The sequence below is a fragment of the Parambassis ranga genome, chromosome 8 (genome assembly GCF_900634625.1).
Source record: "Parambassis ranga chromosome 8, fParRan2.1, whole genome shotgun sequence".
Lineage (NCBI taxonomy): Eukaryota > Metazoa > Chordata > Actinopteri > Ambassidae > Parambassis > Parambassis ranga.
In genome coordinates, this window is record NC_041029.1 from 4,732,622 (window position 1) to 4,755,146 (window position 22,525).

General features: G+C 40.8%; 2 protein-coding genes across 7 annotated transcripts in view; both read left to right on the forward strand.

The window, feature by feature from the left end:
* septin12 (septin 12) overlaps positions 1-21,552 on the forward strand; it is a 37,474-nt gene extending 15,922 nt beyond the window's left edge. The window contains exons 1-10 of one of the 4 annotated variants that reach the window (XM_028411463.1): positions 10,232-10,313; positions 14,750-15,154; positions 16,169-16,297; positions 17,959-18,040; positions 18,680-18,817; positions 18,920-19,037; positions 19,506-19,601; positions 19,776-19,872; positions 20,372-20,423; positions 20,977-21,552. In XM_028411463.1, the coding sequence (XP_028267264.1) occupies positions 14,788-15,154; positions 16,169-16,297; positions 17,959-18,040; positions 18,680-18,817; positions 18,920-19,037; positions 19,506-19,601; positions 19,776-19,872; positions 20,372-20,423; positions 20,977-21,139 (1,242 nt within the window). In that variant the 5' untranslated portion in view covers positions 10,232-10,313; positions 14,750-14,787 and the 3' untranslated portion in view covers positions 21,140-21,552. Of the gene's footprint in view, positions 1-10,231; positions 10,314-11,992; positions 12,133-13,765; positions 13,788-14,749; positions 15,155-16,168; positions 16,298-17,958; positions 18,041-18,679; positions 18,818-18,919; positions 19,038-19,505; positions 19,602-19,775; positions 19,873-20,371; positions 20,424-20,976 lie in introns of those variants that run through there. The other 3 variants (XM_028411462.1, XM_028411464.1, XM_028411461.1) reach the window with 3 other exon arrangements.
* On the forward strand, positions 505-8,480 carry LOC114439499 (putative uncharacterized protein DDB_G0290521). 3 transcript variants are annotated; one of them, XM_028411465.1, is made up of 12 exons: positions 505-1,111; positions 1,507-1,699; positions 1,978-2,055; positions 2,711-2,788; positions 3,445-3,522; positions 4,176-4,253; positions 4,907-4,984; positions 5,638-5,715; positions 6,369-6,446; positions 7,100-7,177; positions 7,831-7,932; positions 8,142-8,480. In XM_028411465.1, exons 2-12 carry the CDS (start codon positions 1,535-1,537, stop codon positions 8,169-8,171), a joined length of 921 nt encoding a protein of 306 aa, XP_028267266.1. In that variant the 5' UTR covers positions 505-1,111; positions 1,507-1,534; the 3' UTR covers positions 8,172-8,480. The 3 variants fall into 3 exon arrangements, with proteins under 3 accessions (XP_028267266.1, XP_028267267.1, XP_028267268.1); XM_028411466.1 differs by lacking the exon at positions 7,100-7,177 and having other exon boundaries at positions 506-1,111; XM_028411467.1 differs by lacking the exons at positions 3,445-3,522; positions 4,176-4,253 and having other exon boundaries at positions 506-1,111.
* Positions 21,553-22,525: the final 973 nt, after the last annotated feature.

Here is a 22,525-nt window from a genome sequence, read left to right on the forward strand (position 1 = left end):
ATATCTAATATCTAAAAAAAAAAAATAACACAAACAGATGACTTACTTTATGACCACAATTACAGTGTCACTCAACATGCCTAATGTGTCTTTATGAAATTTAAAATATTTTTTTTTTTAAATAGACAGCAAGATTTCCACCTCAGTCTGCATAGCCACATAGGTGGGGAGGGGGCCTTAGCTCAATCACCCAGACCTTCACCTGCCTTACTATTAGCACTGATGGTGCAAATCATGACGTGTGTCTTGGGGATCGGTCTTCATCACTCACACTTTTTCAGTTAAGGTTACTCGAGGCTGATGAGTTTAATACTTTCTTCATTAGAATGTTTTATTACCTAAATGTAACTTAGTAGAGTCTACAAAGTAAACACATGAGTTAATAGCACTTGATATGTTTAAGCAAAGTTACGATTACATTACATATGTATTACATATTACAGTGTATAATGTCTGTGGTCTACTTTTTTACTTTGTTGAACAATAGAAAAGTGAAGTGATTAGTGAAGCAATGTAGGTTGTATACAATTCATTAAAATCTAAAAAAATAAGGGAAAAAAACAGAAAAAAAGAAAAGCAGGGGAGTAGACGTACAGAGATGAATTCATTTTTTGATAAATGAGTAATGTCCGGGATTTAGAAGGCCTTCTAATGTTATAAAATAGGATTTCATTAAGTTTATGTAATGAGATATATTTATATATTTACAACAATGTATATGATATTTTCCATAAGGGTAAAAAGATGTCTATGGTCTACTTGGTGTACTTGCTCAGTGATACACATTAACTGCGACGTGCATCAGACACAGTCTCTGATTGGTTAGAAAGTCAGCTTGGAGATCCAACCTGAAGCCTGATGGGAAAACTAAGCTAGCTAACTAAGCTAGCTAACTTTACTCACGGAGAAGTTGAGAAACAAACAGCATGAAACACTCATTGCTGGTGTGCTTGTCGTGGACTGATTTGAGCCAGGCGTTCAGAGAGCGTTAACGAGCGTTCTTAAACATTCTGCGCCGATACTCCGCACGTGACTGACACATCCGGGACTTCAGCCTCAGGGACAGGCCTCTGGGCAGGGGAGGCCTCTTCAGCCTCTCGACAGGAGCTCGGTAAGTAACAGATTTAAATAACAGTGGACTACATGATAAGTGTAATAAGCCTAATGATTGTTTCTTTATATTCAATTGTAAGGAGTAGACGTTTAAATATACCGTGAAAAACCCGTTTTTATTAATCCCGAAATACACTAGCATGCTAATTAGCCGTAGTTAGCAAGTTAGCAAGCTAATGAGTTGAAGGTAATGGCCTTGTACCAGGCAGATGCTGTAAACACCAGTTAGATTTTTTAAAACTGCTCTTCAGTGTTACTGGAGGATCATTATAGAAGGACTTAACAGCCATATATATCTTAGAGAATTTTTATGGGAGTTTGTCATATTTTTCTGTTTCACAGAAATATGTTTTTAGTGGAGAAAACTTAGATATCTGTCTTTTTCAAATTTAGCATTGACGCCTCCTGTGATGACGGCTCAATGGGTCGTCTGGTCAATGACAAGCACAATTCTCCAAACTGCAGGATGAAAAAAGTGATAGTCGATGGTGAACCACATCTCTGCTTGTTTGCCATTAAAGACTTTGAAGCTGAGAGTGAAATTACATGTGACTATGGAGATTCTCAGTGGCCATGGAGAGCAATGGTAAGTACTTCCTGTCACTAGTAAGTAAGGATGTATGTATTAGTAACAACCCATATTTCATGGAATGTCCTCATATGGTCGAACCCTGCGACTGTAGACTGTGTGTGTGTTACAATGTCCTCATATTGATGGTGAGCAGATAATGGTAATACTCTGTAGAGCCTGGCATAAGAAGCCCAGAGCCTGATGTTCATTATTTTCAAAGGATATTTCTACTAGATTGGATATACATTGGATATAGAAAAGTTCTGACATGTTATTGTTGTGTATTGTTGCAGACACCAAACATTGAGATGCAGCCTGAGCCTTCAGAACAACCAGAGGACTCTGGGAACTCCACTGCATCCTTCCAGCAGGTGATCACATACTTCTAGTTTCTTTTTGGAATGAAATATTTACTCAGTTGGCTTCAGATGGAAGTCAGGAACATAAAACAATTCCATTTTACTGAATTTGTTGGTGTAAAATGTTCACAACATCAATATTAATGGGATCTACCTCTACATTTATTGGCAGAAAAAATTAGTGCACCATTTGCTATCTCTAGTATGCCCTTACGGGATCAAGTTGATCTGAAATGTCACTGAATTTTAGGTTTTTGCCCATTGAATCTTTTGCTAATCAACATGGCTGATTTGATGTGTGGGATCATAGATCTCTTTGGTTCAGTGTGTGGTTTGGAGCTTTGTTTGACATCAACAGAATCAGCTAGGTGTCGGAAACATGGACTTTACTGTGCTTCAGCCGTCATGTCCTCATATTGTTTTAGGCTGTGAAACACTTGTGTGTTTCATGTAATGTCCTCATATGGTCGAACCCTGCGACTGTAGACTGTGTGTGTGTTACAATGTCCTCATATTGATGGTGAGCAGATAATGGTAATACTCTGTAGAGCCTGGCATAAGAAGCCTAGAGCCTGATGTTCATTATTTTCAAAGGATATTTCTACTAGATTGGATCTACATTGGATATAGAAAAGTTCTGACATGTTATTGTTGTGTATTGTTGCAGACACCAAACATTGAGATGCAGCCTGAGCCTTCAGAACAACCAGAGGACTCTGGGAACGCCACTGCATCCTTCCAGCAGGTGATCACATACTTCTAGTTTCTTTTTGGAATGAAATATTTACTCAGTTGGCTTCAGATGGAAGTCAGGAACATAAAACAATTCCATTTTACTGAATTTGTTGGTGTAAAATGTTCACAACATCAATATTAATGGGATCTACCTCTACATTTATTGGCAGAAAAAATTAGTGCACCATTTGCTATCTCTAGTATGCCCTTACGGGATCAAGTTGATCCGAAATGTCACTGAATTTTAGGTTTTTGCCCATTGAATCTTTTGCTAATCAACATGGCTGATTTGATGTGTGGGGATCATAGATCTCTTTGGTTCAGTGTGTGGTTTGGAGCTTTGTTTGACATCAACAGAATCAGCTAGGTGTCAGAAACATGGACTTTACTGTGCTTCAGCCGTCATGTCCTCATATTGTTTTAGGCTGTGAAACACTTGTGTGTTTCATGTAATGTCCTCATATGGTCGAACCCTGCGACTGTAGACTGTGTGTGTGTTACAATGTCCTCATATTGATGGTGAGCAGATAATGGTAATACTCTGTAGAGCCTGGCATAAGAAGCCCAGAGCCTGATGTTCATTATTTTCAAAGGATATTTCTACTAGATTGGATCTACATTGGATATAGAAAAGTTCTGACATGTTATTGTTGTGTATTGTTGCAGACACCAAACATTGAGATGCAGCCTGAGCCTTCAGAACAACCAGAGGACTCTGGGAACTCCACTGCATCCTTCCAGCAGGTGATCACATAATTCTAGTTTCTTTTTGGAATGAAATATTTACTCAGTTGGCTTCAGATGGAAGTCAGGAACATAAAACAATTCCATTTTACTGAATTTGTTGGTGTAAAATGTTCACAACATCAATATTAATGGGCTCTACCTCTACATTTATTGGCAGAAAAAGTTAGTGCACCATTTGCTATCTCTAGTATGCCCTTACGGGATCAAGTTGATCTGAAATGTCACTGAATTTTAGGTTTTTGCCCATTGAATCTTTTGCTAATCAACATGGCTGATTTGATGTGTGGGATTATAGATCTCTTTGGTTCAGTGTGTGGTTTGGAGCTTTGTTTGACATCAACAGAATCAGTTAGGTGTCAGAAACATGGACTTTACTGTGCTTCAGCCGTCATGTCCTCATATTGTTTTAGGCTGTGAAACACTTGTGTGTTTCATGTAATGTCCTCATATGGTCGAACCCAGCGACTAGACTGTGTGTGTGTTACAATGTCCTCATATTGATGGTGAGCAGATAATGGTAATACTCTGTAGAGCCTGGCATAAGAAGCCCAGAACCTGATGTTCATTATTTTCAAAGGATACATCTACTAGATTGGATCTACATTGGATATAGAAAAGTTCTGACATGTTATTGTTGTGTATTGTTGCAGACACCAAACATTGAGATGCAGCCTGAGCCTTCAGAACAACCAGAGGACTCTGGGAACTCCACTGCATCCTTCCAGCAGGTGATCACATAATTCTAGTTTCTTTTTGGAATGAAATATTTACTCAGTTGGCTTCAGATGGAAGTCAGGAACATAAAACAATTCCATTTTACTGAATTTGTTGGTGTAAAATGTTCACAACATCAATATTAATGGGCTCTACCTCTACATTTATTGGCAGAAAAAGTTAGTGCACCATTTGCTATCTCTAGTATGCCCTTACGGGATCAAGTTGATCTGAAATGTCACTGAATTTTAGGTTTTTGCCCATTGAATCTTTTGCTAATCAACATGGCTGATTTGATGTGTGGGATCATAGATCTCTTTGGTTCAGTGTGTGGTTTGGAGCTTTGTTTGACATCAACAGAATCAGCTAGGTGTCAGAAACATGGACTTTACTGTGCTTCAGCCGTCATGTCCTCATATTGTTTTAGGCTGTGAAACACTTGTGTGTTTCATGTAATGTCCTCATATGGTCGAACCCAGCGACTAGACTGTGTGTGTGTTACAATGTCCTCATATTGATGGTGAGCAGATAATGGTAATACTCTGTAGAGCCTGGCATAAGAAGCCCAGAGCCTGATGTTCATTATTTTCAAAGGATATTTCTACTAGATTGGATCTACATTGGATATAGAAAAGTTCTGACATGTTATTGTTGTGTATTGTTGCAGACACCAAACATTGAGATGCAGCCTGAGCCTTCAGAACAACCAGAGGACTCTGGGAACGCCACTGCATCCTTCCAGCAGGTGATCACATACTTCTAGTTTCTTTTTGGAATGAAATATTTACTCAGTTGGCTTCAGATGGAAGTCAGGAACATAAAACAATTCCATTTTACTGAATTTGTTGGTGTAAAATGTTCACAACATCAATATTAATGGGATCTACCTCTACATTTATTGGCAGAAAAAATTAGTGCACCATTTGCTATCTCTAGTATGCCCTTACGGGATCAAGTTGATCTGAAATGTCACTGAATTTTAGGTTTTTGCCCATTGAATCTTTTGCTAATCAACATGGCTGATTTGATGTGTGGGATCATAGATCTCTTTGGTTCAGTGTGTGGTTTGGAGCTTTGTTTGACATCAACAGAATCAGCTAGGTGTCAGAAACATGGACTTTACTGTGCTTCAGCCGTCATGTCCTCATATTGTTTTAGGCTCTGAAACACTTGTGTGTTTCATGTAATGTCCTCATATGGTCGAACCCAGCGACTAGACTGTGTGTGTGTTACAATGTCCTCATATTGATGGTGAGCAGATAATGGTAATACTCTGTAGAGCCTGGCATAAGAAGCCTAGAGCCTGATGTTCATTATTTTCAAAGGATATTTCTACTAGATTGGATCTACATTGGATATAGAAAAGTTCTGACATGTTATTGTTGTGTATTGTTGCAGACACCAAACATTGAGATGCAGCCTGAGCCTTCAGAACAACCAGAGGACTCTGGGAACGCCACTGCATCCTTCCAGCAGGTGATCACATACTTCTAGTTTCTTTTTGGAATGAAATATTTACTCAGTTGGCTTCAGATGGAAGTCAGGAACATAAAACAATTCCATTTTACTGAATTTGTTGGTGTAAAATGTTCACAACATCAATATTAATGGGATCTACCTCTACATTTATTGGCAGAAAAAATTAGTGCACCATTTGCTATCTCTAGTATGCCCTTACGGGATCAAGTTGATCTGAAATGTCACTGAATTTTAGGTTTTTGCCCATTGAATCTTTTGCTAATCAACATGGCTGATTTGATGTGTGGGATCATAGATCTCTTTGGTTCAGTGTGTGGTTTGGAGCTTTGTTTGACATCAACAGAATCAGTTAGGTGTCAGAAACATGGACTTTACTGTGCTTCAGCCGTCATGTCCTCATATTGTTTTAGGCTCTGAAACACTTGTGTGTTTCATGTAATGTCCTCATATGGTCGAACCCAGCGACTAGACTGTGTGTGTGTTACAATGTCCTCATATTGATGGTGAGCAGATAATGGTAATACTCTGTAGAGCCTGGCATAAGAAGCCCAGAACCTGATGTTCATTATTTTCAAAGGATACATCTACTAGATTGGATCTACATTGGATATAGAAAAGTTCTGACATGTTATTGTTGTGTATTGTTGCAGACACCAAACATTGAGATGCAGCCTGAGCCTTCAGAACAACCAGAGGACTCTGGGAACTCCACTGCATCCTTCCAGCAGGTGATCACATAATTCTAGTTTCTTTTTGGAATGAAATATTTACTCAGTTGGCTTCAGATGGAAGTCAGGAACATAAAACAATTCCATTTTACTGAATTTGTTGGTGTAAAATGTTCACAACATCAATATTAATGGGCTCTACCTCTACATTTATTGGCAGAAAAAGTTAGTGCACCATTTGCTATCTCTAGTATGCCCTTATGGGATCAAGTTGATCCGAAATGTCACTGAATTTTAGGTTTTTGCCCATTGAATCTTTTGCTAATCAACATGGCTGATTTGATGTGTGGGATCATAGATCTCTTTGGTTCAGTGTGTGGTTTGGAGCTTTGTTTGACATCAACAGAATCAGCTAGGTGTCAGAAACATGGACTTTACTGTGCTTCAGCCGTCATGTCCTCATATTGTTTTAGGCTGTGAAACACTTGTGTGTTTCATGTAATGTCCTCATATGGTCGAACCCAGCGACTAGACTGTGTGTGTGTTACAATGTCCTCATATTGATGGTGAGCAGATAATGGTAATACTCTGTAGAGCCTGGCATAAGAAGCCCAGAGCCTGATGTTCATTATTTTCAAAGGATACATCTACTAGATTGGATCTACATTGGATATAGAAAAGTTCTGACATGTTATTGTTGTGTATTGTTGCAGACACCAAACATTGAGATGCAGCCTGAGCCTTCAGAACAACCAGAGGACTCTGGGAACGCCACTGCATCCTTCCAGCAGGTGATCACATACTTCTAGTTTCTTTTTGGAATGAAATATTTACTCAGTTGGCTTCAGATGGAAGTCAGGAACATAAAACAATTCCATTTTACTGAATTTGTTGGTGTAAAATGTTCACAACATCAATATTAATGGGATCTACCTCTACATTTATTGGCAGAAAAAGTTAGTGCACCATTTGCTATCTCTAGTATGCCCTTATGGGATCAAGTTGATCCGAAATGTCACTGAATTTTAGGTTTTTGCCCATTGAATCTTTTGCTAATCAACATGGCTGATTTGATGTGTGGGATCATAGATCTCTTTGGTTCAGTGTGTGGTTTGGAGCTTTGTTTGACATCAACAGAATCAGTTAGGTGTCAGAAACATGGACTTTACTGTGCTTCAGCCGTCATGTCCTCATATTGTTTTAGGCTGTGAAACACTTGTGTGTTTCATGTAATGTCCTCATATGGTCGAATCCAGCGACTAGACTGTGTGTGTGTTACAATGTCCTCATATTGATGGTGAGCAGATAATGGTAATACTCTGTAGAGCCTGGCATAAGAAGCCCAGAACCTGATGTTCATTATTTTCAAAGGATACATCTACTAGATTGGATCTACATTGGATATAGAAAAGTTCTGACATGTTATTGTTGTGTATTGTTGCAGACACCAAACATTGAGATGCAGTCTGAGCCTTCAGAACAACCACAGGACTATGGGAAAATCTCAAACTCAAAAAACCTCAAGAAAATCTCAAACTCAACTCAGGTAACCTTACTCATATAAAATCTGGTTGTATTGTTTTATCACAACACAGAAGAACCACAATATAACATATGCAAAATTATTTAGCAATTTTAGAAGGAATCCAACAAAATGTATTGCAAAACAGTCCATATTTCTGTTATTCGTGTTGTCTGAAATTGAAGCTACATGTGATGCAAAATAATTTCATCAATTTATTGTTACGATGAAAGGTCCAAGAACTGAGACTTGTAGGGCCTTGAGGCTTGCACTTGACTCAGACACCTTGGGCAAGATTGACAGCAGTTCTACCTCGTCATCTACCCTGGATAACATGGATATCAGTGGCACTCAACCAAGAAATGGTAACATATAAAAAACCTCCAAATGCAAACTGTAATAAATGTAGACAGATGTTTAGTAGGTAAAGTATAAAATGCTTAAGCAATGTCTTGTTGCTGTTAGGTTTTCAAACCACTGCATTGTTTTTTATCACAAGACAAGTTCAAAGGAATGTTTCATGGAAGAGGCCGAAAGTTACAAATGTTGCCATTAAACATGTGTGAAAGGCAGACTGTTCCATGTTTTTATTTTGACACAAATTTACTCCAAAGTTCTTAAATCAAATGCAGCGATTAGCATCTGTTTTATTGGCCATTCATGCTCAATACAAGGAATATGATTCAACTGATTTCAGTCATCTAAAGGACAACATTAAAGACAGAAATTTTATTGGAAAATGTATGGCTTTCATATTAAAAATAAATATCTAATATTTACAGAGATGTATAAGATTGCTGCAGTGACATAAGACACTGCAATGGTGCTGTTTAAAAGGGAATTTTTAAATTTTTAAAAAGTGTAGAACCCATGAACAGGTCCTGTTGCAGAGTGCTTGCGACTGTCTAACAGGTAGACATTAGATCTGTTAGGTAGTTGTGCAGCCAGGTGTTAAGTTGAAAGTACTGACCCTTTTCTTACCTAGTCTTTATAAGTCATGTATACTTGAAAATTTAGTGTGTGAGGGCTTCATAAATCACTTGAACATGAAATATATGTGTGTTTTGATATTGTCCTCAAAAGTCATGTAAACCCAAATTTAGTGTGTAAGGGCTTCATAAATCACTTGAACATGAAATATATAAGTGTGTTTTGATATTGTCCTCAAATGTCATGTAAACCCAGCAAGGACCTCATATATACTATAAAATTCATGTTTGGACAAAAGTAAGCCCTAGCCAAAGTCCCAATAGATGGAACTGCTCCTGGAACTGTGTTAAGCAACCCAGTGTGACTCCCACACCTCTAGGACCTTTGGAAAGGCGTGTACCCATTTTTCACATTTTTGTCATACGTCCTGATAATTCATGAAAACACGTATGTGTGTGTGTGTGTGTGATTAAATCCAATATTCAGTGAGAAACGTGTGCAGCGTTAGAGCTAATATCTCATTGCTTAATGAGTTTGGATTGATGACACCCTCTATCTGTTGCATTAAACGTTGTGCTTTCGATTGCCTCAGACAGCAGTACCAGCAGTTACCACTGCGTGGCAACATAACACTTCTCCTTCAGCTACTGCACATGCAGCATTTATGCCAGTTCACCCTGGGGCTCATTGTGTTTGTAATGAGTTGAGGGATTATTACAGTGATTTATCAGTTCAATCTGTACTTTGAATGGCCTCTGGTGTTAATGAAAAAGGTGATATGGGTGCAACTAATTCAAAGCTTAGGAGCAGCAGTGAGACTGGGGGTGATAATGTGAATTTACTGAAGCATTCACAAATACTGGTTGTTGCTCTGTACTGTAAGAACTCTTCTTTCCATATTCATATGTGATGTCTCACTTTGATGATGCATGCAGGTGACGTCTGTAGCCATCCATGCTATATTCATAAATTGCTAATCACACCCATTTTTACTTCAACCTGCTTAGGAAATATCCCAATTTCCCAACCTTAGTAGATATTTGCCTATTTGGCCTGGGCCTCTTAATCAATTAGTTGCCAATTTATCCTCAAATACAACAGAATCATTAATTATCCTTAAAGTGAGGTAATGCAAACAAATTCATGGAAACATGTGGAGTCTTGTTTGTTTGTTAATTTATCATTTTACACATTGCTGTTTATAGTGTCTCCATGGAAACGCCGTCAGTGATAGCACCACTACGTTACTTTATTACTTGTTATCTTAACTGTAAGCAGCTGACACAAAGCCAGCAGAAGCTATGACCAGGAAACCATTCCCTCACACACACACACACAAGGAAATGCATCATCCTCTGACACACACACTAACACACTTACACGCTAAGTGCCACGCCCCTCCACACTCAGGCAGTGATGTGACATCCTGCCCAGTTGTGTGTGTGTCACTGCAGACGGCTGTGTCTTCACACCAGGTAAAATAATAATCTCTCTTCTTTATGTGTTCAGCCCCCGGTTTTTAATCTGATTTGAACTGGTCCTCTTTAATGCGCTCTCTCACGCTGTTTCTGTGAATGTGTGTAAGAACTGGCACTTCAGATCGAAACATGTGAAAACTAGTTTGCATGCTTGTCAGTTGAGAGTGTGTCGGCCGTTTAGTACAGGAAACACAACATGTTAATAGATGTTTAGTTCACACTGAATCAAAGGAACGGTAATGACTACAACTTTGAATAGCTCTCAGATACCTGTTAGCATGATTATGTTTTATGGGTAACATTGATTTTTGGATATTGTAAGGCACAGATTATTTCAAATAATTTTAGATTTGATACAAATGATCACGTTATCTCATCTCATCTTTATGAGCTGAGCAGGGTTTTTACCATCTACTGTGTGCATCTGTCTAGCTTGGGAAGCTAACCCTGGAGTGAATGGACTATGATGTGCAAAAGCGAAGTCTGAATTGCACAAACAATGGAATGACTGCTGAAATTCAGTAGTGAGCCTATAAGAATTAAATTTTTATTATGAAAAAAAACCTGAAAAAATATTATCTTTATCATCAAAGCTAAGGTTGTAGGTAAAAGATCAAGAACATGCTGCATCATTTGTTTGTAACCTATCCCTGTATACAGTGAATGACACCAGAGTTTGATCATAATGGGCCTTCGCCCTTGTTTTCAGCCTTGTTCTCTTCTCTGTGTGCACCTGTCTTCTGATGTTTATAATACAAAATTAAGCCGCTGTTACTGCTGAGCGTTGAGATTAAAGCAACCCCAACTTTACACCAGAAACCACACGCCAGCACTTCTCTCCACGTGTCACATGACCTGACCGCAACATCTGTCCCAATTTGCAGTAACATTATGCAAACATGTACCAGAAGAGCCGTGCTTTTTGTTTAGGACTCAGGTGTTTGCTGGTCAAAAAGTCAAAGGTCAGGGTCGCTCTGACCTTGACTGGATTTCTTCAAATTTGGTTCGAACGTCCACAAGGACTCAGGCATGAACTGACTCGAGTTTGGAGGTCAAAGGTCACTGTGACCTTACATTCGTTCCATCCTTACAAGTGCAACGTTTCAGGAATGCTCTCAAGAAACTTCTCCAAATTTGACAGTAATATCCAGCCAATACTCAGGCATCAGCTGGCGAGATTGTGGGGGTCAAAGGTCGCTGTGACCCATTCTTGACCACAACTTAACTTGACTACACAAAAAAACAACTGACATGAAAGTAAATTGAACATGTCATCTCCTTCGCCCTGCTGGATATCATGTATGTTACTATATATGGTATTGTTATGGAGTTTTTAGCTTGACAGTAAGGTGGACTGACACTTGAGGAAGTAGTCTATGAGCGAGTTATTTTTAACTAATTGGTTTTACTTGGTCAGTATAAATTGTATTACAGTGGTGACTGCTGTCCTGCTCCTCCATCCCACTCTGCCGTCAGCTCAGGCACTCCTTGGTAAATGATCCTGACGGGTGAAGGAGGGCGTAGTCCTTCTCCTCCCGGGGATTAGTGGAAGCTCCTTGGGCCATTAGCATGTGAATGGATCCTGGAGCTGCATGCCAACAGCAACCCCCCTCCCTCTCTTCTCTCTCAACCTTTCTCTTCTCACACTGCTCCTGACATCAGGGAGAACCAGAGAGAGAGAGAGAGAGAGGGAAAAAGAGGGCATCCCTGCTACAAAGGATAAACTTTGCAGTGAGGAGTTTAGCGTGCAGACTTCTCTGAGGCCCCCTCTACCAAGCAGGAGACACACACTACTGGTGTTTGTGAATGAGAAAAGGTAGGAACTTTTCATTTTTTTGTCGTTTTGTGGGTCTCCTCGTGGATATCGGTGGAGTCACAAGTATCCATGCTCAGTCTCCCGGGCTAACAATGAAAGCTGACAGGACTGGTCCATTTTGCCAGTGCGAATGGGGGGTGGGGGCATTGTTAGGCCTCGGCTGGGTTCTTGCAAACTGTTGAATCGAATGAATCCTTAAAGACAGGCCTTTTACTTAAAAGTAAAGTGGCTTGCAGGACTCGGTTTGATCTTGTATGCTACAACTTTCATTCATTATAAAGCTGCTAATTTGGGTATTTGTCCCATGTATATGCTTTCCTCATGTAGCATGTGGTAAAAACAGTCAGTTTGAACCATTTGTAGAGTTTTCAGAAAACAATCAAAACATTTTCTAAAAGCAAGTAATGTCTTCATTTCAGTTCAGACCTCATTCTGTTTACTATCACGTAACACAACGCAGCAAATCCGGAGTAAACTGATCATTTACTCGACTACAATGACTTTGGGTTTGGAGGATAAACTGTTGGTTTGTTTCCAAACTCCCTGATCAGCTGGCTTCATCAGACTTAGGGTTTCTTCCATGTGCCTGGATCATCTACTTAAGCCATGATGACAAACACTGCAGCCTCATAGCCAGGAGCAGCCATGCTTAGCAGTGCTGCTGCTGCTGCTGCTGCTGCTGCGGTCCTGCATGGTAACAAGGCCGTACAAGCATCTCATTGGTGCGTCCCCAACTCTGCTGGAGCCTCTGTTTTTAGTTTCTACCTCTGTTTCACAGTTTATTGATCACTTTCAATCATGTTGTGAAGTTTCCGCCTCACAGTAACACCTTTCAGCTAGTGGTGTGAGCCACTTCACCCCTTTTGGTGTGTGTGGAATTTCTATCTCTTCTTTCTTTGTATATTTACTTCCGATCGCTGGTGTTTTGAAATGTTTTTGTGGGTGTTGTTGTTAACCTTTAGGAGAAACCTGATGTTGAACTGACCCACCAGTCATCATTTGCTTCCCTCTACACAATTTATGTATGGCTCCGCAAAAGTACCCATGATGAAGGAACTTGTTACTGCAGTGGAAAAAACACCTATTGTATTAGCAACATAGTGAGAGTGGCTGCAGAGTTGTCATTAATCGTACATGGTGTGTTACTCATCGGGCTTGTGTAATTTTGGAATGGCATATCGGAGGGAGTGTAGCTGAATATGTCAGTCCACATTTCAGCACACTATTTATTTATTTATTTATTGTGTCTTCAGTCACTCAGACTTGGTTACTACAGAAGAGATGCTTAAACCAGGCGACTGAAGTTGTGACGCTCCCAGCCAAATTGCCTGGATGACCTCCTTTGCTCTCTTTTTTCCCTTGAAGCCTGGCTCAGTGAATCCACCCTGACTTGAAGCATTACTTACAATCACTTAACCTGACCCTTGATCTGATCCTATCCCAGTGTGGTATGATGATGAGAGACAACACCACAACCTTCCCACTCTGTAATCCATGCTGGCGTTTGATATTATGATTTATGAGAAAAGTAACACCTTTGAAGAATTTGCTGCTCATTCGTTTTGTTTTGTTTTTTTAGTCATTGATCATGTTGTTATGACTTTTACTGAAGATTCAGACGAGGACGCTTGGAGTTGAGACACAGAGAGCTACAGGTTAAAACACGTAATATTTCAACATTTCCTCTTGCTTTCAATCTCTGGAGTCTTGTGTCGTCAGTGGGTTAAAGTTCTGGGCAGTTTATTTTTTCAACTGTTTATTTGTCTAATGCACAAATCATGCTTGTCACTGTACCGCCCTCCATGATGCACCCAAGCGCTGGAAAATAGCGGTTACAAGTCCCCATCTGCTCTTTATTCACATTAGCAGCACATACTTATACTTCAATTAGAGGGTAAAATGTAGTGATGCTTAAAATCTCTCTTGTCTCCTTCAGTCCTTCTCTGTCCTGACTCATTAGGATTAGTTCTATTTCAGTGGTTGTTGGATATTTATAGCTGATTAAATTATGTTGACTTGCACTAATCAACAGCTACTGTGTGTGTGTGTATCTGGCAGATAGAGAGGCCTCCTCGTTATTGCTTGTTGAGTCGTGCAGAAACACAAACGTGTCAGTTATGCTGGACGACTGTGTCATTACTGTATAAGACTAATTGTAATTGTAAGCACACTTAAACACACACAAACAACTTCAAGGTATCAGGGGGGATTGTCTGTGCTGTTCAATCCTCTTATAGCACAGACCAGACTCCTCACATGCACTCTCACACAGACAAGAGTGCATGTGAGGCTAAGTGCAGAGTACGTGAACATGCTGATGGCCAAATATAGTTCCACCTCACCCGTGTGTGTGTGTGTGTGTGTGTGTGTGTGTGTGTCAGACCGATTCAACCCACATTTAAGGTCAAAATTGTTTGTTTCTAAAAAAGCTGTGGAAGAGAACATGGAACGGTTGTTGTTGATGTTTATAGGATAAGATGTGGAGCAGGGGGCGGCCATTTTGCAGGCCTACCAAGATCATAAATTAGCATCTTCTTTGTTTCAACTGCAGTTATGCGAAAATTAAGTACACCATGTTTAAAAGCCAAATCAATGGAAACTTATGTCTTATGTACAGAGACTACTGGAGAGGTGGAGACGGCCCTGTTCACCCCAATGGAGGAGAGAGGGGAGAAGGACAGCAGTATCATGGGACAAGAGAAAGAAGATGAGGGCAAGAGCAAAGGACAGCAACACATCCAGACACCACCCACGGTGGACAAAGAGGAGAACTGTGTGGAGGTTCATGCAGGGATCAAAGAGAATGGGAAACAGAAGGTAATGGAGATGGAAGAAGACATGAAGAAGGAGATGGAGCTGGAGGCAGAGGTGAAGGTGGAGCTTTGTCAGTCTGTAGCCGACTTGCAGATGGGCTTTATCCAAGGCACCGACCTGTTCGGTTACGTGGGCATCGAGGCGGTCCTGGATCAGATGAGGCGCAAGACCATGAAGGCTGGCTTTGAATTCAACATCATGGTGGTTGGTGAGTCAGACACACAGATACAGACACTCACTAATAATAATAATAATACTCAGATTAAAGGTGCTAAATATAAGTAATAGTGACACCTCTGGCCATTAAGGGAACTGCAGACAGCATCCTGGATCTTGTTCTTGTGAGAGAGCGTCTATGGCTCTAGTATTAGTTACTTCATAACAGCAAGACAGCCGCTGTGTTAGCCTCATTAGCCATCAGCTAATACCAAACAGCAGTCAAGTACACGGCATATACATAACTGTTAGCATAAATGTACATAAGCTGATATATGGTCTTACAGGCTTTGGTGTGCTTTCCAGTGTTTCACAATGAAAGCTCTGTTAACAAGTGTTAAAGAGTTCAAGTTACAGGAAGTGTTAGGCAGCCTTACCAGGGCAAAGGCAACACTGTACTACACTCTATTGTCACTATTTGGTGTGTGTGTGTGTGTGTGTGTGTGAGGGAGATGACACTTTTCTTTCACTGGTTCAAGCATCCTGCTGTGCCGAGCTCTGCAGAGAGGTGGCTCCTCTTTTGAGCCACTCAGTAAAGCTCTCCACGCAGGCAGGGCTCACGTGATCGTACGTTTTCCTAAAAGCTCTTTATGTCTTCCCCTTTCACATCTGCAGACAAGTTGCAGCGGTACAATGACTGTTTGAAAGCCTTTTGTTTCTCTGTTCTTCTCTGTATGTGTGTGTTTTCATATTGGAAGAGGAAGCACTGTTCTGTTAGAAGGAAGTGGTTTTCTGTGGTTCTTGTGTAACTGAAAACAGGAAGTGTGCCACTGATAATTATGTTTAATTCAAGTATGCTAGTTATTTAGCTTAAATATGTGCCTGTGTGGGCACACACACACTTTGATCCAAATACAAAAGGTGTCAGACTTTTATATTGAATCATACATCGTGTGACATGTCTATAGAGTTACCTATTATCACAGCAATTTATTTAAAGCTAGAACTTGTTGCTTGCTATAATGTTTTTACAAATAGTGAGTGATTTAAACATAATGTTTTGCAGGTCAGAGTGGTTTGGGGAAATCCACGCTTGTCAACACTCTGTTCAAGTCCAAGATCAGCCGGAAGTCCTGCACGCCCCACTATGAGGAGGAGATCTCCAAAACGGTCAAACTGCATGCAGTCAGTCACAGTGAGTCCACACACACACAGAGGCATGCATGTACCCACAAACCCTGAATCTGTTATGATTCCTGAAGCTCTATGAGGCCTGAAGTCACGTCCCTGTTCAACAATATGTGGGATTGTTCCTTTATCTCTTCATGTACCTTAAATACTAAACAACGGCATTCACAGGGATCTGATAAAGACACCATATAGTCTAAGGACACAAAGTGTGGCTTGTCCCCAGTGCTGGCCTTTTTTTAAAAAGAGATTTTGACAGATGATCTATGGGGAGACTGCTCTCACATCCTGCTTTCATATCACATTTCCGCTCATTGCTGCTGTCATGGGCAGAAATCGCAGTGTAGGAGGAGAGCATGTCCTGTAAAGGGTCACTTTCCCTGATGGGGCCACTTCTTCTGTAGGACAACATGTTTGTATTGTTCTTCATGAGCCTGAATCACATTCAAAGGGACAGCCTTTCATTTTGTTACCAGCAGATACAAAGCAATGCAGGCTAAAGGGAAAATGTGAATATTGTATTATGGGGGTGGTTTAACAGATTCTGAAAGCAGCTGTGCACAGGTTGTTGGTTACCAGATTGTGGAGACTTATGGGCATATATATATATCGGTGACCATGCATGTGTGTGTGTTTGGTTTCACTTCCCTCTATAAATGCATGTTTTAAACTACAGCAATGTATGCAGTGCAGTGAGGCATGAGAAAAACACACGTTTAAACTTGTCCTGAACCCTAAACTGAGGCTGTAACTAAAGTCCAATTAGAGCAAAGAAACTATTCTTCATCGTAGTCAGAAGCTGATGTCTGGTTGAAGACGTGTGAGTCAGTGCTGATTGGGTCTAACCAGCTTTTATTACAGGTTAGTGAAAATCTTAATCGTCAGGTTCCAGATGTTTGCTGTCACGCTTCCGATCAGAGAAGATTCCTGCGTGCTTACTCAACAGTGCATATGGACTCAAATGATAGTCTTTACTGCTCGGCTTTCCTTCAGCGCTCAAAGGTACATCCCTCAAAACTGATTCAGTGAACGCAACGCTTTCATTTCGTCATCATACAAAAATCTATACAGAGGAAAGTAGGCGCAACATTAAAGCAACACTCAGCTGCCGGCACACACAGGAAAGGGTTAAAATCAGATTCTTTATGCAGTTTAAAGTCACAATTGACTGCTGAAAACTTTAATCTGACAGAAATTTCACTATTTTTCCCAGAATTCAGAGTGAAAGAACTCTGTTCTCGTGGACAGTTGTTGCACTTGCTGTGTGGGGGTCACAAATTTTCGGGCTGCACGCAGGCGTCAGCAGAGGTGTTTGCGTGAAGCCTCACGGCCTCGGGCGAATGACACGATTGGCCTCACGCTGACCCTTGTGGACAAGTGGAGACACAAAGCTCGGAGGGGCCTCAGTGTGACCTGACGTTTCACCCTCTTGTTGTGTCTTTGGCATTATAAAGCACTTAGAATCTGTGATGAATTTAGGGTACAATCAACCAATTTCAGTCAACCGCAGTTAAAATAAACTCTTTATGACCTCCACTGTGACATCTGTGGGCCATTATGGTAATAACCCCAAAAAACTGCATCTGTACTTACATTTTATTATTAAATGAACATTTAGGACGTCCAACTATGCATATAAACTTCTCTGCATCTGTTCTTTCTGTCTAGTGATCGAAGAAAAGGGTGTAAAGATGAAGCTGACAGTGATTGACACACCGGGATTTGGAGACCAAATCAACAACGAGAACTGGTGAGCTGCAACGAGCAAAGGAGATGTGTCACGATCTGGGCTTACGGGCCTGTTCAGTCAGCTTCTGTTTTATTTTGTGTCGCTGTTTGTTTTGCTTCCTGTTTCTGTGATTGGCAGCCCTGGTGGCCAATCAGGCCGCACTCTCTTAGATCTGTCTATCTCGTCACAATCTTGCTGCTCAGAAGTGTCTGGTCAACTTACTGAGCTCCGTCGGTTTGTCTTCACGCTTCATACACTTTGACCAAGTTACAGTCTGCATGAGCAGATGACTTTTGTCTTACTTTCACTCTCACTCCTCACTTCTCAGTCTGGGCAGCCCACCCTTTGCTTCCTGTCCCTCAGACAGCACAACAACCACTTTACAGTCCTGTTGACCTTTTAGAAGAGAAATTGTTTACGCACTTTGTTCTGTCAGTGTGCTGCCGTGAGATGTGAATAATGTCTAAACTGGAAAGCACAACAAACATTTAAATGGTATGTTCCTCTCATTCGAACATCAATGAGCATTAACTTGCTGTTGAACATGTTCCAACAACAAACTGCCAGACCTTTATCTCTGCAGCTTCTTTAGTAGACAGTAAGATTTAGCAGCTTTTGTGCGATGCTTCACTCCTCTCTCGCTCTGCTCCGTTTCTCCAGCTGGCAGCCTATAGTAAAGTATGTCAACGAGCAGTATGAGAAGTACCTGAGAGAAGAGCTGAACGTCAACCGCAAGAGGAGAATACCTGACAGCAGAGTCCACTGCTGCATCTACTTCCTCCCTGCCACCGGACACAGGTCAGTACTCGTTAACTTTCCACGGTGTGTGTCACTGTCCTGCAGAAATTCTTGCTAAATGTGTTGTCTGACAAAGGTTGCATCTCTGCCTTGTGTTTCCAGGTTACGCCCCATCGACGTGGAGTTCATGAAGAGGTTGGGGAAGATAGTGAACATTGTGCCTGTCATCGCCAAGTCTGACACACTCACCGTTGAGGAAAGACAGGAGTTCAAAGACAGGGTGAGGCAACGTGTCATCTTTGTCTGATTCATCCTGTTTATAGCTTGTTTTCATGCTGTTGTGTTTTTCTTTATGCCTTTTTTGTCGTTGTTGTTGTATATACAGCTAAACAAAGGGTCTCACACACACAGACAGTCAGTCAGCAAAGAGAGCACAGCAGGCAGGAAGAAGGAGCAAAAAAAAAAACATGAGAGCCGATTACACGGAGAGTTTGGGTGGAGGTTGAGCAAGAGGATGACTCAAAGTCAGATTAGACAGGTGGGACCTGAACCCCTCAGTGGGGGGAGCTCAATGTAAAATGTAGGCAGAAGGCTGGAAACCAGGGCACCCAACAGAAGGCTGGAGGCCTGGAGGTGGTTTTGAACGACATATGCTTCATGTACACACACAGGTGTGTGAACTGACCTGAACATAACGTGACTCTTCTATCTTATCCTCTCCCTGTATTCTTCTTTTTCTGCCTCACAGATAAGGCAAGACTTGGCATCCAATGGGATTCATGTTTACCCCCAGAAAGAGTACGACGAGGACCCAGAGGAACGCATACTCAACGACAAAATCAGGGTGACCGCCTCTTCTCATTCACTCATGCATAAATCACTGTATGGAGTTTGGGCCCCCTAGTGGACAGATGTGATCCAATAAAAACTAATATAGTGGGATACAGCAGTGTGTTATCTCAATGATCAGGAGGCTGATGCTGTATAATGAGTGACTCACATGCTTCTGTGTGTTTAGGAAAGCATTCCCTTTGCTGTGGTGGGAACTGACAAGGAGCACCAGGTGAATGGAAACAAGGTGCTGGGCCGTAAAACGAAGTGGGGGATCATTGAAGGTAAAAGCATCAACATTAACACCTGGTTTTAAGATGTAACTTTTACTTACTGCCCAGAGATTCCGCTTCTTTTCAGATGGAAAACGAGCTTTTGTGTAGAAACTGTTCCTCATTCAGGGTCCTTCAGCAGGAGGGGTTAGAAGTTTGTGTGAGTGGCTCACAGAGAGGGAAATCAGATGCACGTTCAGATGTGATTTACACATTTTTACAGCTACACTGATTTCACTGCATGGACTGGTTACTCATACCTCACACTGAGTTTTACACCACAATTAACAATGAATGCCGCCCTGCTGAGCAGCTTTAAAAGCTTCTCTGTTACTCCATAGCTGGAAGGAACCATCAGGTCTGAGCGGAGAGAGGGGTGTCTGTGTGCAGCAGTCACACGTACATATGAACACTTGTTTTATTATTGAAAGTCCAAGAGGACCACGTGCTGCCTTTTACTGTCAATGAGTGATTTTTTAAAAATGTAAATTGGATTTTCCTGTTTTTACAGTTGAAAATGTGGCACACTGTGAGTTCGCCAACCTGCGAGATCTGCTCATCAGGTGAGTTTCAATAGCACTTCTTAATGGTGTGGGAACTGAGAAAGGATGATGCCACCTGTGGCCATTAAGGGAACTGCAGTCAGCAGCATGCTGCTTAAGCACATGCATACAGTGTGTTTTATTTTTTTATTTTTTATTTTTATTTTAGATACTTTAGTAATCCCAGAGGGAAATTCTTTAGGGCTGATGCCAAGCAGTGTCATACATTTATTGTGTTCCTGTTGCCATACTATATATATATTAGCAATATTAGCAAACAACAAGCTATAGCCAATTTAGCAGCTAAATTTAGTAGATGTTTGTATGAATTAGATGCAGTTTCCCACTCAGGACAGTCAGATTTTTAAATATCTTTAGCCAGCTAGCTGTAACGTCATTGCAGCCATAGCTGAATTACCAGCTGCATCCAGCCTGGGAGTTTGGATGACGGAGCTGGTCTTATCTACTCAATGCAAAATGAATTTTGTACATTAGCTTGTTAGCATGTGTAGCACACTGAGATAAATAAATGGGCATCACGTCATGAATCGTTCTGTTTGTCTTCTTCACAAAGGTCTCACCTGCAGGACCTGAAAGACGTGACCCACAACATCCTGTACGAGACCTACCGCGTACGACGACTCAACGAGAGCAACATTAACTTCAATGAACTGGAACTGTCCGCCTGGCCGCTGGAGAACGGAACTGACAAATGTGAATCAGACAGCCACCTCTGATCTCTCACAGTCCTGCAGTTCCAGACAGAGGCAGACGCTCGGAACGAGAGATTGAGAAAAAAAAATCCAGCTTACAAAAAAATGAGATGGAAAAAAAAAATCATTTTTTTGTTTTGTTGTTTTTCCCCTTTTTTAAAAAAAATATTGGGACCAAGTAGCAAATTGTTTTTAAATGATAAATTCTATCTGAGTTTTTACATAAGAAATGCATCAAAAATGCAAGTATATGTTTTTACATGTGAGGTCATACATATATATATTTTCTAGAAGGCTGGTGAGAGGAGAGGGGGCAGGCTGTACACACTTGGCATGCTGAGAGTAAACATAACAACTCTCCCAGAGTGTATGTAAACAGCTCGGGCCTTATCACCCAAGATCTCTGCTGTTTGGTCTGCTGTGTTCTTGGGTGGGTTGGTGGGTGGGTTGGGAGGTTTGGGGTGGGGGGGGGGGGGGGGGGGCGGTATTCCTGCAGCTGGTGGAAAGAAAGACTGAAACCACAAGAGTGGATGGATATCAATGTCCACAAGCAAGTTTGTTGTAGCAGTGTTTAACTTCTAATCGAAATAAATAATAATATTGATGGAAATGATGAATATTAAAGCATAAACCAAAATATTGACAGTATATAAAAGCAGGTAAATTAACCTTCCAGCATTTAAAGTAACCCTGCGCTTACCCGTTGAATCTGATTTTACTCAAACCTTGTATGAATTTAGTCCTCGAACCTGTTGTTGTGGAGTTTTGTTTTGTTTTTTTTTTTAAAGATGGCTGCCATTATTTTCCTAATATTGATCTAAGTTTATGATAGATCTAACAGACCGTAGGGAATATAAACTAAAAAAGAATAACCAGTAGGATTTTGGAGGGCATTCTGTGCTAACCTCTTTTTTTCACACTGAAAAGTGACACTGTTGGATGTGTTTGTCCCACAGATGGTGTTTTTAAGATGCTCTCTGAAAGTTTGCAGTCCACATTAAAGTGCCAAAACAATCGGGAAAAATGTGAAAACGCTTTATTTCCTTTCAGTTTTTATATAGTAACTACACCTGACAAATGTTTTCTTGTTACTTGTTTTTGTGTATATGATATGCCACCAGTTGAGCAGATTAGTTATCTAAAATGTTGCTCAGTGCGACACCTAGTGGACAAAATGAGCATTCATTTTGTACAAGAAAAAAAATGTGCTGTGTTACGTCATTAACAGGACAAGTAATATGCTCACTATTGTTTCTAAAGATGTCACAGACTTTGCATGATCCGATGTCATTTTAAATTTTTTTTACTGAGACGTGTCTCTGTGCCTTTTATTTACACAGAATGGTTGTTATAGCAACACAACAAACATGCACATCAGCATCAGTGCTGCACCCTCGTTTCACACACGTA